Source organism: Bombus pascuorum, chromosome 6 (assembly GCF_905332965.1).
Source record: "Bombus pascuorum chromosome 6, iyBomPasc1.1, whole genome shotgun sequence".
Classification (NCBI taxonomy): domain Eukaryota; kingdom Metazoa; phylum Arthropoda; class Insecta; order Hymenoptera; family Apidae; genus Bombus; species Bombus pascuorum.
Window position 1 is genome coordinate 7,274,454 of NC_083493.1, and position 13,091 is coordinate 7,287,544.

General features: G+C 28.9%; 3 protein-coding genes across 3 annotated transcripts; 1 reads left to right on the forward strand and 2 right to left on the reverse strand.

The window, feature by feature from the left end:
- Positions 1-57: 57 nt before the first annotated feature.
- Positions 58-4,386, reverse strand: LOC132907802 (THO complex subunit 4). The gene is made up of 5 exons (XM_060961209.1): positions 4,027-4,386; positions 3,314-3,451; positions 1,450-1,597; positions 1,029-1,169; positions 58-954 (listed from the first exon to the last, which is right to left on the reverse strand). Exons 1-5 carry the CDS (start codon positions 4,234-4,236, stop codon positions 842-844), a joined length of 750 nt encoding a protein of 249 aa, XP_060817192.1. The 5' UTR covers positions 4,237-4,386; the 3' UTR covers positions 58-841.
- Positions 4,387-4,558: 172 nt separating this feature from the next.
- LOC132907806 (protein seele) lies at positions 4,559-5,732 on the reverse strand. The gene is made up of 5 exons (XM_060961212.1): positions 5,610-5,732; positions 5,435-5,525; positions 5,230-5,345; positions 4,952-5,158; positions 4,559-4,879 (listed from the first exon to the last, which is right to left on the reverse strand). The coding sequence occupies exons 1-5, from the start codon at positions 5,625-5,627 to the stop codon at positions 4,700-4,702; spliced, it is 612 nt and encodes a 203-aa protein (XP_060817195.1). The 5' UTR covers positions 5,628-5,732; the 3' UTR covers positions 4,559-4,699.
- An 842-nt stretch (positions 5,733-6,574) lies between these two features.
- On the forward strand, positions 6,575-12,428 carry LOC132907790 (protein dispatched). The gene is made up of 10 exons (XM_060961186.1): positions 6,575-6,842; positions 6,921-7,046; positions 7,163-7,783; positions 7,865-8,252; positions 8,345-8,546; positions 8,644-9,031; positions 9,102-9,680; positions 9,801-10,101; positions 10,166-10,466; positions 10,544-12,428. The coding sequence occupies exons 1-10, from the start codon at positions 6,705-6,707 to the stop codon at positions 10,776-10,778; spliced, it is 3,279 nt and encodes a 1,092-aa protein (XP_060817169.1). The 5' UTR covers positions 6,575-6,704; the 3' UTR covers positions 10,779-12,428.
- The last annotated feature ends 663 nt before the right edge of the window (positions 12,429-13,091 follow it).

The following is a 13,091-nucleotide window of genomic DNA, read 5'->3' on the forward strand; positions in this document are numbered from 1 at the left end:
CAATACTTAAGAAAACTAAACATAAATCTTTGATTAGGTGAGAAATGAAAATGGTCATTTTCAAGAACATTATTCTTTATTAGGTAATGGCTCATCAGTTTCTTTGCTTCAGTCTTGTACCACTGCATTGGCATTCATATGCTGCATGAATAAAACCATGTACATTGCCTTACAAGCCCATTACTGCGCAGTAAAATATTTCATTAGTAGATGACTAGACGATAACAGTATGTCACAGCCTTATTCCACTAGAAGCTATTAGCTACATATAGTGGTACGTTTTATTATTCATGGTAAAAAACAATTCATTAAACATAATTTACAAAGATCTAATGCTACTAAACATAGTGATACACGTATATCAGTATATAAACTATGTTCAAAGATAGGTTTTGAATATTTTGATAGTTAATTATTCGTATGAACTAATTAGATTGTGGGCTAGAAGCACTTCTGTACTTAGATAAACAACAACTTGTAAAGATGAATTTTACTGTATTTTTCATCTGATAACCACACACGCACGATAGTACATACAAATCCATACAGTCTTTACATTATAACTTTTTATTATTATTTTTTTGTTTTTGTTACGATACCATAAAAAAATCTATGAACTCCTACAAATCATTTTTTTTAAGTGTCTGTAAAAATTGTATGCCAATTTTCAAAGAAACTGTCAAAAATAAAAAATACCCACTTAAAAAGAATTTCTTACAACATTTTGCTAATGATATATTTATACTTATTTTTATATATTCTCGTGAAAATTAGAGAAACACATTGTGTTGTGTTAAGTCAGATCAGAACAAAATCTTAAATGTGAAGGTTTGTGACGTTGTTACTTTACTTCTTTCACATAAGCTTCCAATTCTGCATCTAATTCTTCAGCGGTAGGAGTTTTCGTTACTTGCCGACTGCCGCCTCTGCCACCACGTCGACCAGTCCCACGACCTTTAAAAAAGAAAATATTAATGTACTTTTTGATAACTCACTCGTCTCTTTTTTAATGTATACCAATTACATACCTCTGACGGATCCTGTTCCACGGCTACCCCTAAAGCGGGACTGAGGTCTCTGTGTAAAATTACTGCTGCTAAGTCTCGGGCCTCCTCGGATAGATGTGACTGGTATTTCAGAGGTAGCAACTTGTATGTTCATTTCACGACCTGCCGATGTATACCAGATATTGCAATAATAGATGTGAATAGTTGTGCAAATCATAATTCACAATAACTTCTTTGAAATTTGTTTTTCTTTAATGTCATCCCATGTTGGAGTATTTATGGAAGGATAAAAGAGAAAATGCTCAAACTGTATGTTGCTAGGTATAAACTGGAGACCAGATTAATAAGTGATACTGAAACCCTAAATATAGGCGGAATTTTATAATTAAAAAGAGAGATTCAAAGCAAAACTTATAGTATAGACACAAATTTAACTACACACCATCTAAGGGTACGCCATTATATTGTTTCATTGCTTTAATGGCATCTGCTCTTCTTTCAAATATAACATCTGCAGACCCTAATGATCGACCTGATCTATCGTAATGTACTGCTGCTGACTTTAAGGGGCCAAATTCACTAAATAATTCCTAGAACAAACACATACATGAATTATTACAATTTTATAGTAACTTTTTAAAAATGAAAAAACTAAGTGATTTTTATGAACTTGAGACTGAAAATTTGTTTATTTTTTGAATTTGAAGTAATATTGAAGCACTAACTAACTTTAACACTAGAACTACCACACTAGTCAAAATGACTGGTTTGACAACTTTATTTAAAATTTTTACTTCATGTTATATTTCTTCTCCGTAATGATGTAATGACTTTTGTAGGGATAGCTAAAGGAATAATATAATAAACTTTAATTTTGTTTTATTCGTTTAAAATAAAAATAACTTCGTATCATGGATACTTATACCAGTACCAGTCAATTTGACTTGACTGAATTTGACAATCTGTTTACTGGAGCTGGATTCATTTATTTAGATGGGATATTAGATATCTAGATAAATTGATGGCTGCCAAATTTGCACTAATATCAACCTTGTGTGATAAGTTTGTTGAAAACAGCCAGAATTGCTATAAACCTTGACAAATAAACCAGACAAATTCGGAATTAAATTTTGGCTGGCATCTGATGTTCAAACAAAGTATGTTGTAAATGGATTTCCTTATTTAGGAAAGAACAAAAAACGAGTACCATCGCAACCTCTGGGTGAATTTGTAATACTCAAACTTATTGAACCATAAAGGGAAGGACAATTTTTTTACAAGCTTGTCATTGGCATATAAATTATTAGCCAAAAGAACCATATTGGTTGGTACAATACGCGGAAACGAAAGAGAGCTCCCAAAAATTTTTAAGACAAAGAAGGATACCTTAGCTCGCTTTTTGTCACTACTGTATCGATCAAATGAGATTACATTCACAATTTATAAAAATAAGCCAAAAAAGAAAGTTTTTATCCTGAGCTCAAAACATAAAACTGTCAAAATTGGGAAAAACGAAAAGGGCCTATCTGAAATGGTCGAATTTTATAATAAAACAAAATTTGGAGTAGATATAGCAGACTAAATGGCAAAAAAATAGTGTGAAGTCGGGATCAAGAAGATAGCCACTTCAAGTATTTTTTAATATTTTAGATTTAGCTGACATAAATGTCTGGATTTTATATAAGGAAATCCACAGGTAAGCAGATATCCAGAAAAGACTTTGTTTCAATTAGCAGATGAACTTGCCATTGACAATGAAAAATCATGGATAGAACAAAGAGCATCCGAGATCCAAAGTACGTCAAAAAACTAACTTACCTTATTCACACAAATGGCGTCATATAAGGTACTGTAATAATAAGACCACCACGATTTGCAATCTTTGTAAAAAATATATATGCAGAAAGTACACATAGAAGAACTTTTACGTTTGTAAGAAATATGATGAATGGTAACTTTTGTACTTAATAATTTAAGTTATATTTGTATTTTATTTATTCTATTACGCTTATTATTATATTATACTTCTTATATTTACCAATGGAAATTTATTTTAATATTCTTGTTACCAAAGATTTTGCTACTAAATATTCTTCATTATTGTACTTATTGTTATTATTATAGTTGTTATTATATAGTTTTTATCTCAGAACATGAAGTTTCTTTTGTAAGGTAATAATAAATCAATAAATATAAAAATATTCTACTATTACATATTTTTTAAAGACCAATCATTTTACCTAGTTTCGGTAGAGATAACTACATCTCAAATATCGGTAGTTCTAGTATGAAATAATAAAAATTACCTGAATGTCTGAATCGGATACTCCAAAGTCTAGATTTGATACAAGGAGCTTGGTTGTCCCTGTGCTACCTATTGAACTTCGGCCAACCTTTTTTACTCCATCAAACATGTCGTGTTTCCAAGCACTGTTTACATCCCCCTATGAATGAAAATTATTTATTATTGTACAAAATCTGTGGTATCTTACAATACTTAAGAACATAGTATTAGTCACATGTGTATTTTTATAAACTAAAAAAATCATATCTATAACAATTACATCTAAAACTAAAAACATTTCATATATATATTTTTACTAAACATTTCACATTGTTTTATATAATAAGCTATTCTACGCTATTATATTAGAATTTGAATATATAAAAAATACACATGGTCGTCCTTAAAATTAACGAACATCCCACCATAAAAGCGCGGACTTTTATCATTTCCGAAAAATTTTAAGTTGAATACTCTCTCGAAAGACATAAAGTATTCCTCATCTGAACAGTATAAGAATCACAGGAATCATAGGAATCACGTTTTTATCTTATGCAATTATTTTACTTTAAAATACGATCGTTAATCTATCTCAAGATTAAACTGTTTCATACATAAGCACTTAAGGCGGAAGTAATACGATAGGTTCTCATATACGGTACACGTGACAAAAGTAATATAACATAAATAATGTCGATAATAATAAAAAGAAGAATAAATAATTTGATTTCTTACTCTTGTGTATGGAAGAGAATTTCTTGTAATGCCACCACGATTGCGTCCCCGCATGACGCCACCACCAACTCTTTGCGTTCTTCGTGCTCCTCTACGAGGTGAATTACCGGCACCTCTTCCACGTCTGCTACTGCCGCCGCGTGGTCTTGTTCCTTTATTTTGCTTGATAATATCGTCGAGACTCATGTCTATTTTATCAACCATCTTCATTTGTGCTGGATTTCGTATAATGACACTGCCACACGAAAATGAATGAAACCAACCTCTTTCGTCTTCGTAATGATGGCGACGAACGAAGACGAAACAAGCGCGCACAGAAACCTGGGTATAAATGACCGTAACTCACAAAACGATTTCTTAGAATCCCCACGTATTTGATTCGTCGATCAAAGCGCTGTCTATCGGGAAGTCAATGAAGTAAAATAACGGTTTTAATAAATTCTTTAAACAAATATTGTCTTTTATTATTAAAGTATTTGCATTTGTTATTTATACCTAGCATATAAGTGCATTTCTTTCTTAGAAAAGTGAATTTATATCTTAACATTTATATTTTTGTAGTTTATTCCTGTTTTAGGCATGTTACATTATAAATAGTATATTTAGTTTTTTATTTTTTGAATATCAAAAATATATATAGATACAAATGTATCTCATTTTTTCCTGTACATTACTATAATTCATAATGCTCTTCGTTTATATCACTTTTCTCATTATCTTCATCATCCTCATTAAGATCTGTAGAATTACATAGCTTTGAAACATTTGTGCATAATTGTTTTTTAATATCATTTTCTTTGCGAACAAATAGTGAAATCATAGAGTCTTCAAATTCTTCCACTATTCCCTCACACTGAAATAAAGCACATCAAAATAATAACTGATAAAATATATTATGAAGTATAAATAAAAAGAGAAAACTTACATAATATTTTAAACTTTTATTTAAATCACCATCCTGAATAATATCAACTTTGCTCATTTCAGGATTCATACTACCAGATGGACTCATTAAATTTAAGATTGTTAATTGACCATTTGATTTATATGTTGCTCTTACGTAGTCTGACATTTTTTCACAAATATTATCTAGGATGTCAGATATATGTACCTCAGATTGTACAAGTGGAATCTTTAAATAAAGGTATTTATGTAAAAATATGTTTTGATTATAATTCAAGAAATATAAAAATTTATTATTACCTTCTTATGAATAGCATTTCCTTGTGCATCTAATCTATAATTCCCTATCTCGATTTCTCTTGAAGGATCAATTTTTGCTAGTTCTTCTTCAATTTCTTTTACTGTTGATCTACAAACTACACATTATAAATATTAATTTATTATAATCATTATTTATATTCAAGGTAAATAGCTATAACTTACTATTAACACTTATTTCACGTACCTAAACATTTTAAAAGCTTATTGTCAATTTCCGCAGTTTTGACAAAACCATTTGTGAAAAAGAGGGAAAATATTACTATTAGAATTTTCATCTATAATGAAAATATGCATTAATAAGTTGAATTATTAAAAATGACATAAAGAAATGGAATTGTAAACATTTAATTTATACTTACATCGTATTTAATCAACATATTTAATAATATTTATCTATTTTTTATCGTCGAAGAAGACACGTGTATATTACTTATAATTTTGTACATACATACTGATGTGTATATATAACTATCATATATATACTTAAATACTCTACAAAACACGAATAAGCTTTCATCACGTGTCACTTTGAGAAATACCAATATAAAAGAATATGGACTAAAGACACTATTAAATACAAAAAGACACTACATCATCGCAGTTTAAAACTGTAACAATGTAACCAGCTATAATTAATCGTCCAAAAATCAACGAATTTTCTAAACAAAATCATAAAACTTAAATTTCAATAAATGTATGGAACAATTTCTAAAACTTTTCATAACTATGCTTATCTAACATATAATATTAACAGAATAAAATGTTTTTATTTTATACTCTAGAGAATTATATACAAATATGCATATATATGTACATATATATATCAATATACTAGTGTATATTGTATATGTACATATACATATGTATATATATCTATCCACCATAGCCTACGGATCACGGTCGTTGTCTCTACGGATCATCCCATTTGTTACTGCAATGTGAACACGTGCCATCCCTTAAAGTGGGAAGTCCATGTTGCTTTTTAAATTGAACAACCATGCTTCAATGTTTTATATAAAATTACGTTTATATTTCGAAGTCATTACATAAATAGTGGCTATAATTTCACTCGTGTAATATTTATATTTATTAGTTAGTTATAAGTCTTCAAAAAATAGACAAAATAATTATGCGAAAATATTACAAATTTAATGACGGCTACAATAAAAGAAAATATAAAAATGTATGAAACTTCAAATTATTTATAGTACATGTTCTATTCAGTGGTTTGTTATTGAACTATACGCGTCAAAAACTGATTTTCGCTAGTACTATACTACAAAATATAATTTTTCTGATCTGAATTTTTTCTGAATCTGAAAATTGTTTAAAAGATAAAACTATAACATCGTATGATTTAGACAAAGATTAAGACAATCCTGCCTTAGTAACTTATATATTACAATAATTTATAAGAAAATATGACTTAAGTTAAAAAGGATATAATTGTCAAAATGGAATTATGGTGGATTTCTCGAGTAATAGCTCATCATCCTTATACCATTCTAATGGTAATATTTATTTTTTCTTCAACATGTTTGATTGTTCCCTTAGCTATTAAAAAGTTTCCTGACTTCTCTGATCCTCAGTTAGTAAGTATATATATTAAGGTAGAAATATAATATATGTATAATGTTTCTATTAATTTATATCTTATTTGTGCTATTAAGGGTTTTGAGGCAAGAGGCACAATGTTAGCACAAAGACTTATTGCTTGGCAAAACTTATTAGAATCGAATAAGCCAAGCGGTCAATTGATTGATAATCCTTTGGAACATTATCATTATATGCAACAAGTATGTCTGTCAAGCTTTATATGTAATATATTATTTTAACTGTATATAAGTTGCCTAGGATATTGCATTTAAAATATAAGCCATTGGATTTACAAACTAACATTACAATATTTCAGAACTTAAATATAAGAACAAAACCTAAAAATAAAAGAAAAGGAAAGAAAAAGTATCAAAAACAAGTAACTAATAAAGAGGAAAAAATAAATAAAGCTGAAATTAAAGATAAATGGGAAGAGCTAATAGAGCTAAAAAATAAAAATGCGAGTCAAGACTATATTGAAAATGAGAAATTTTTTTGTAATTTACCATTACCTGGTTATGCACGTGTGGTTATTGGTAGAAAATCTAAAGATTCAAACTTATGGTCAATGGAAGGTGTACTAGCACAATGTTATATTGATGCAGAACTTAGATCAAACCCACACTTTCCTTCTTTATGTCAAACACAAATAGGACATAATAATATAGGACAAAAGTGTTGCAGAAGTTGGTCACCAGCAAATTATGTTGCACTTCTATCTAATCGAAGTTCTTGCCTGGGTGTAACAGAAAATGATCTTAGCCGTGTAGAAACTCTTTTGAAACAATGTGTTTATTATTATAAAAATGGTCATTTAACATCAAATTGTGAAGAAGACTTAAATTGTCAAAAACATGTTCCAAGTGAATGCTATACGCACAATGCAGCCTATCACTTGTTGCATTACTTATTAGATGTTGATTTTATTTCAGATCATGTAAGAGAAAACTTTTATATCATAGAGATTATTATGAAGAATGGAACAATTGTCAATAAAACGTTTCATATTTTGTTATAGAGACAAGATCCTCAAAATAAACAAAACTCAACGTTGAAGTATGCAATGTTATTTTTACCGATTGCTACAAGCTCAGCAACTTTAGACTTTTATAAAGGACTTGATGATAATGATCTATCCTATGGAAAATTTTGCGTGAAGGGCATGCAATTGGGTTTAAAAAGTACATTGTTTAACCAATTGTTAGTGTCAGATTCTATCTTACTGCTTGTTGGTTTCGCCTTTGTAACAGTTTGCATATGGGCATATACTGGTTCTTTTATATTAACTGTCACAACCATTATTGCTGTAATTTTTAGTCTTGGCATTTCATATGCATTTTATACTTTAATTTTAAATATCAAGTTCTTTCCATTTATGAATCTCTTGGCAATCGTCGTTGTTGTAGGTAAGAAACTAGAGAATATATGAAAATTAAACGTTAAGTTTACGATTTTTAATAATAAAAATTATTTAACATACAATTTTATTTTTTTAAAGGAATAGGAGCAGATGATGCATTTATATATTGTAAAATTTGGGAGAAAGCGAAGGAAAAAAAAATATCAAATAATGAATTGGTCAAACTGGTGCAAGAAACAATGAAACATGCTATTCCATCTATGTTTGTTACATCTCTAACTACTGCAGTAGCATTTTTTGCATCAGTTGTTAGTAACGTTACCGCTATAAATTGCTTTAGGTATGTGAAATAATTGTTTAACTAATATTAAAATATTAAGGAAAGATAATATAAAAGTAATAAAGAAATATGAACTTTACTAATCCCATAAATACAGTTTATTTTCAGGAATTACTGTTATTGCAAACTTCTTCTTAATGATTACTTGGCTGCCAGCATGTGTCGTTGTGTCGGAACGATTCAAACTAGGCGTTTTATCTCCTGCAAATTTTATAACACGAAAAATTATTCGACCTTTACGATTATTTGGAGATAAAGTGACGATAGGTTTTAATACTATCCTTACAAGGGTAGTTATAAATTTTCGATGGTGCTGGTTGTTAAGTTTAGGTATTATAGCAATAGCATGTTGCATCATTGTTTTTCAGTACCCTGGCTTACAATTGCCAGATACTGCTGATTTTCAATTATTTGATAGTTCTCATCCATTTGAAAAATATGATTTAGTATATTCGCGAAAATTTTGGTTTGAGAAACGTGGAATGGTATGTACAGAAATTTACAGTTTCTTTTAACGTATTTTTCACAAAATTTTTGAATAATTAATAATTGCAGATTGATAATGAAGATGTGTTACCATTAAGATTTGTATGGGGTATTAAACCAGTTGATAATGGCAATTATTTAGATCCTAGTTTAATTGGTACACCAGAATGGGATGAATCTTTTGATGTATCTCATCCAGAATCACAAGTATGGCTTGAAAAATTTTGTCGCGATTTACGAGCTCAACCTTTCTATCGTGATACATTAGGACCTTTATTACCCAATTGTTTTATTGAATCATTACATCATTGGATGCAAAGACGTTGTGAAGATCCCATTGATTCACATATTAATTATACACCGTGTTGTAAAAAAAGTGAATTTCCATATAATGCTAGCATTTTACAACGATGTGCGGTTGAAGCAAATGCAAAATTATATAGTACTCCATCGTATTTGTGGGTTCGTAATGGTGTCTCTGCTGGTTTAAAATTTTTGAATGAACCAAATCTTAAACAATTGCAAGTATCAAATGAAACAAATTCTATAATAATGCCAACGCCTAAAATTAAAGCTCTAGTCGTCGAGTATGACAGCATATATAATTATAGTCTTTCATTTTCAAATATGGATCAATTTTTTCATCAGGTAAAATAAAATTATATTTCATAAGTATGTATATATATATTTTTTAATATTTAATATTTTTAAAAGCAATCATAATGCTTAATTATTAATAAAACATTAATAAAAATTATACTTTTACAGGTTGAAACATGGATGCAAAATCAGTTAAAAAAAGCTCCATTAGGAATGCGTGGTGGTTGGTTCGTTAGTAGATTAGAATTTTATGAATTACAGAGAACATTGTACGAAGGCACGCTTTGGGCAATGGGCGTTTCATTGGTTCTAGCTCTCATAGTGTTAGCTTTAGTAACATTTAATCCTCTTATCAGTTTATATGCAATTGTAACAATTGGAGCAGCAATTGTAGTAACAATTGCTGGTTTGATTCTTCTTGGTTGGAAATTAAATGTTTTAGAAAGTGTTGCAATATCTACAGCAATAGGTATTTTTTAATATAGTAATTCTAATCTTCATAATGTACATAACTAAACATATATTATTTTTAGGTTTGACCGTAGATTTTAGTTTACATTATGTAGTAAGTTACAGAGCATGTACTTCTAAAGAGAAAGAAGATAAAGTAAAAACAGCTCTTGCACAGATGGCTGGTCCAACTTTAATGGCTTCTCTCACAAGCGGTGCAGCTGGTGCTCTTATGTTACCTTCATGTGTATTAGCATATATACAAATTGGAATTTTTTTATTCCTTGTAATGAGTATAAGTTGGATATATGCTACATTTTTTTTGTGTTCAGTATTAGCAGTAATAGGTCCATCATCTCAGTTTGCTCAGTTTCAATATCCCAGGTAAATAACGCGTAATTGTAATTTCGCAAGTATCAGTTTAAAATGTTTATATAATTTAACATTTCAAACTCATGCAGATTAAATCTATTATGGAAATATCTTCGCAAGAACAAGTCTCGAGATGTGCCTGAATCAAGTACAGATAATAGTGGAGCTAGAAGAAAGATTAAAGGAAGAGGAATGTGGTCAGAATCTACTTTAAGTACATCTAGTACAGTATGTCAATTCCACTGTAATGAAATAGAAACTTTCACAAGACCACCGCCATCACCATCACTACCTCCATCACCATCATCAGCATTACTTCAGTAAGATGAAGATTAAGTGATAGGATGGTCATATTTTAGACAAAAAAGGAAAAAATAATTATGATATGATATATACACTTCCGGATTTTAAATCAATGAATTTACTTGTTCATGTATAACTTATGTTCTATATAATCTATGATAATGTGTGTGACTAATGTGTCATTGGCTGTGTTCAAAATAGTTTTAGGATAATTATTTGTATATTTATCTATCATTAACATTCAGTGGGCTTCCTATCAGTTACGCAAGAATATGCATATTGTATACATTGTGATATGAGTCAGGCTTTATGTGCCAAATATATCGCAGACTGTTTTATATTTTACGATCTATTTTAGTTTCGGTTTCTAAACAATTTTGAAATTGCTCTATATTCATAGATGTAGCTTTAATGTAATTGTTACATCCGATGACTCTGCGTACCGCAATAATTCTAGGATTATTCCTTGCGATTCGACTAATTCTAACGATCGCCTCGATCGAGGGATAGATTCTGGGCTACGCAGAGTCACCGGACGTAACAGTAACTGATGATACTGATAGATTATTATACTGTTAGACTTGCATTTACATATCTATGAATGCATTTTAACTTCAACTTTTTTATTAAAACTTTTATATTATGCATTTATATTTAATTTGACATAGAAATAGATATCTTTTACATTTGAGTATTAATAGGTCTAGTTACTTTTTTTGATAACATTAAATTTATATATTATAAAATGATTTTTTAAAATAAATAGACTTTAATTCTACGAATAATGTAATATGTTAATTATTATGCCAGTTTAAGGAAGAGAAATAAAAAATGTTATTTCCGATATAGGTTTGTAAAATTCATAACAAAGTTTACATACAGAGACTGTTTAGTTTTTAAATAAAATATTACAATAAATTTAATAGAATGAATGAATTTCTTACATATTAAAAAATAATGAGGTATCAATTCAAGTGTTTTACTGAATAATGCTTTAAACCTCATAAAAAGATGTGTATGTCTGCAATTAAATTTAAGAAAAAGTAACGAAATGTGGTATAGATATCGCACATGATTTTGTTTCAAAATTATCTATATTTATAAACTGTATAAAGTATATACTAAACAAAAAAAAAAAAAAAAACAAAAAAAAAGACTGACGGATTTTTATGATTTTCATCAGTAGATATTATTGAATATATAAGAGAACTTTTAAAACAACTTTTCTTGTCACAAGCATTTATCTAGAAATATCTTTTGAGCTATCATGTAGTACAGTTAGTATTACATATAGCAGTAATATTTAATATTAAATGAATATTTATTATGTTTTCCGATAACTTGATTAATTATCTATTAATGTAACACAAAATGAAGTTTACCACCTTATACACATTTCGTTATTTATAAAAGGAGGTACGAATTGACTGTTTATGCAGTACAACATCATACTTTCGAAAACATAAGAATTTAAGCTCTTAAAAAACATCCATTTTTGTAATTACTGTATATGTGTTTATCAATTATTTAAATATTTGTAACTATCGTATGTTAGAAATATATATCGATATTAATCTAGAATGTACACTGGCAATCTTTCATCATATATCTACAGTATATGTATATGTTATATGTATATCTATGTTACAATATATTAGAGTGAGCTTGTTATGTATGTTAAATATTTCATGTTAATATTTATCCAGCATAAGCTGTGGTAAATATAAATTATAAAAAATTATATCTAAGTTTCATTATATCATATCTACATCTACAAAAACTTTTTACTAGTATTTTAACTAACAATTATTTAGCATTTATAAGTATATTCCGAATAATTGTTAGGTTTTATAAGAAATGTGTTCGACACATTTAGAGACACATACAAAGTCGTAAATTTCCGTTACGATCGACGCCACGAAATGATCAATCCCCTATTTCGTTTAGGACAATAGAGATGACTAACAATGTTGACTGAGTTAAAAATGTAAAGCCAGTAAAGAAATGTTGATTACCACTGGTTGTTTCCGGGTTCTCTTATGGGAAAACGTTTTCCCCTTTTTCCTGATGGAACAATAACCATAAGGAAATGCTTCGTTTTATTACAGTTCCTTAGGATTATTACGGTCAGACTAATTATTTGCACAGTTAATGGCCGACCGAGGGATCGAATTCAGCCCGTATTGTATAACGAGACGTAATAAATGTTATTTTGAGAAATTAGAGATACACATCCAAGGAAATTGTCTTTACTGATAAAATTTATAGAATCAAAATGTATATGAATATACTACTATATTACTAAGTGTAATATCAAGTATTAATAATTTACAT

Bases quoted from the DNA above. Each gene is read 5' to 3' on its own strand.
- LOC132907802 (XM_060961209.1), bottom strand. From the start codon at position 4,236: ATGAAGATGGTTGATAAAATAGACATGAGTCTCGACGATATTATCAAG. The intron at 1,598-3,313 runs GTAATTTTTATT...TGTTTGTTCTAG, and splicing joins TATCCGATTCAGACATTCAG to GAATTATTTAGTGAATTTGG. The intron at 1,170-1,449 runs GTGTGTAGTTAA...ATACATCGGCAG, and splicing joins TAATGGCGTACCCTTAGATG to GTCGTGAAATGAACATACAA.
- LOC132907790 (XM_060961186.1), top strand. From the start codon at position 6,705: ATGGAATTATGGTGGATTTCTCGAGTAATAGCTCATCATCCTTATACC. The intron at 6,843-6,920 runs GTAAGTATATAT...TGTGCTATTAAG, and splicing joins ACTTCTCTGATCCTCAGTTA to GGTTTTGAGGCAAGAGGCAC. The intron at 7,047-7,162 runs GTATGTCTGTCA...ACAATATTTCAG, and splicing joins ATTATCATTATATGCAACAA to AACTTAAATATAAGAACAAA.
- LOC132907806 (XM_060961212.1), bottom strand. The intron at 5,159-5,229 runs GTAATAATAAAT...CTTTATTTAAAG, and splicing joins GAAATGCTATTCATAAGAAG to ATTCCACTTGTACAATCTGA. The intron at 4,880-4,951 runs GTAAGTTTTCTC...GCTTTATTTCAG, and splicing joins ATAAAAGTTTAAAATATTAT to TGTGAGGGAATAGTGGAAGA.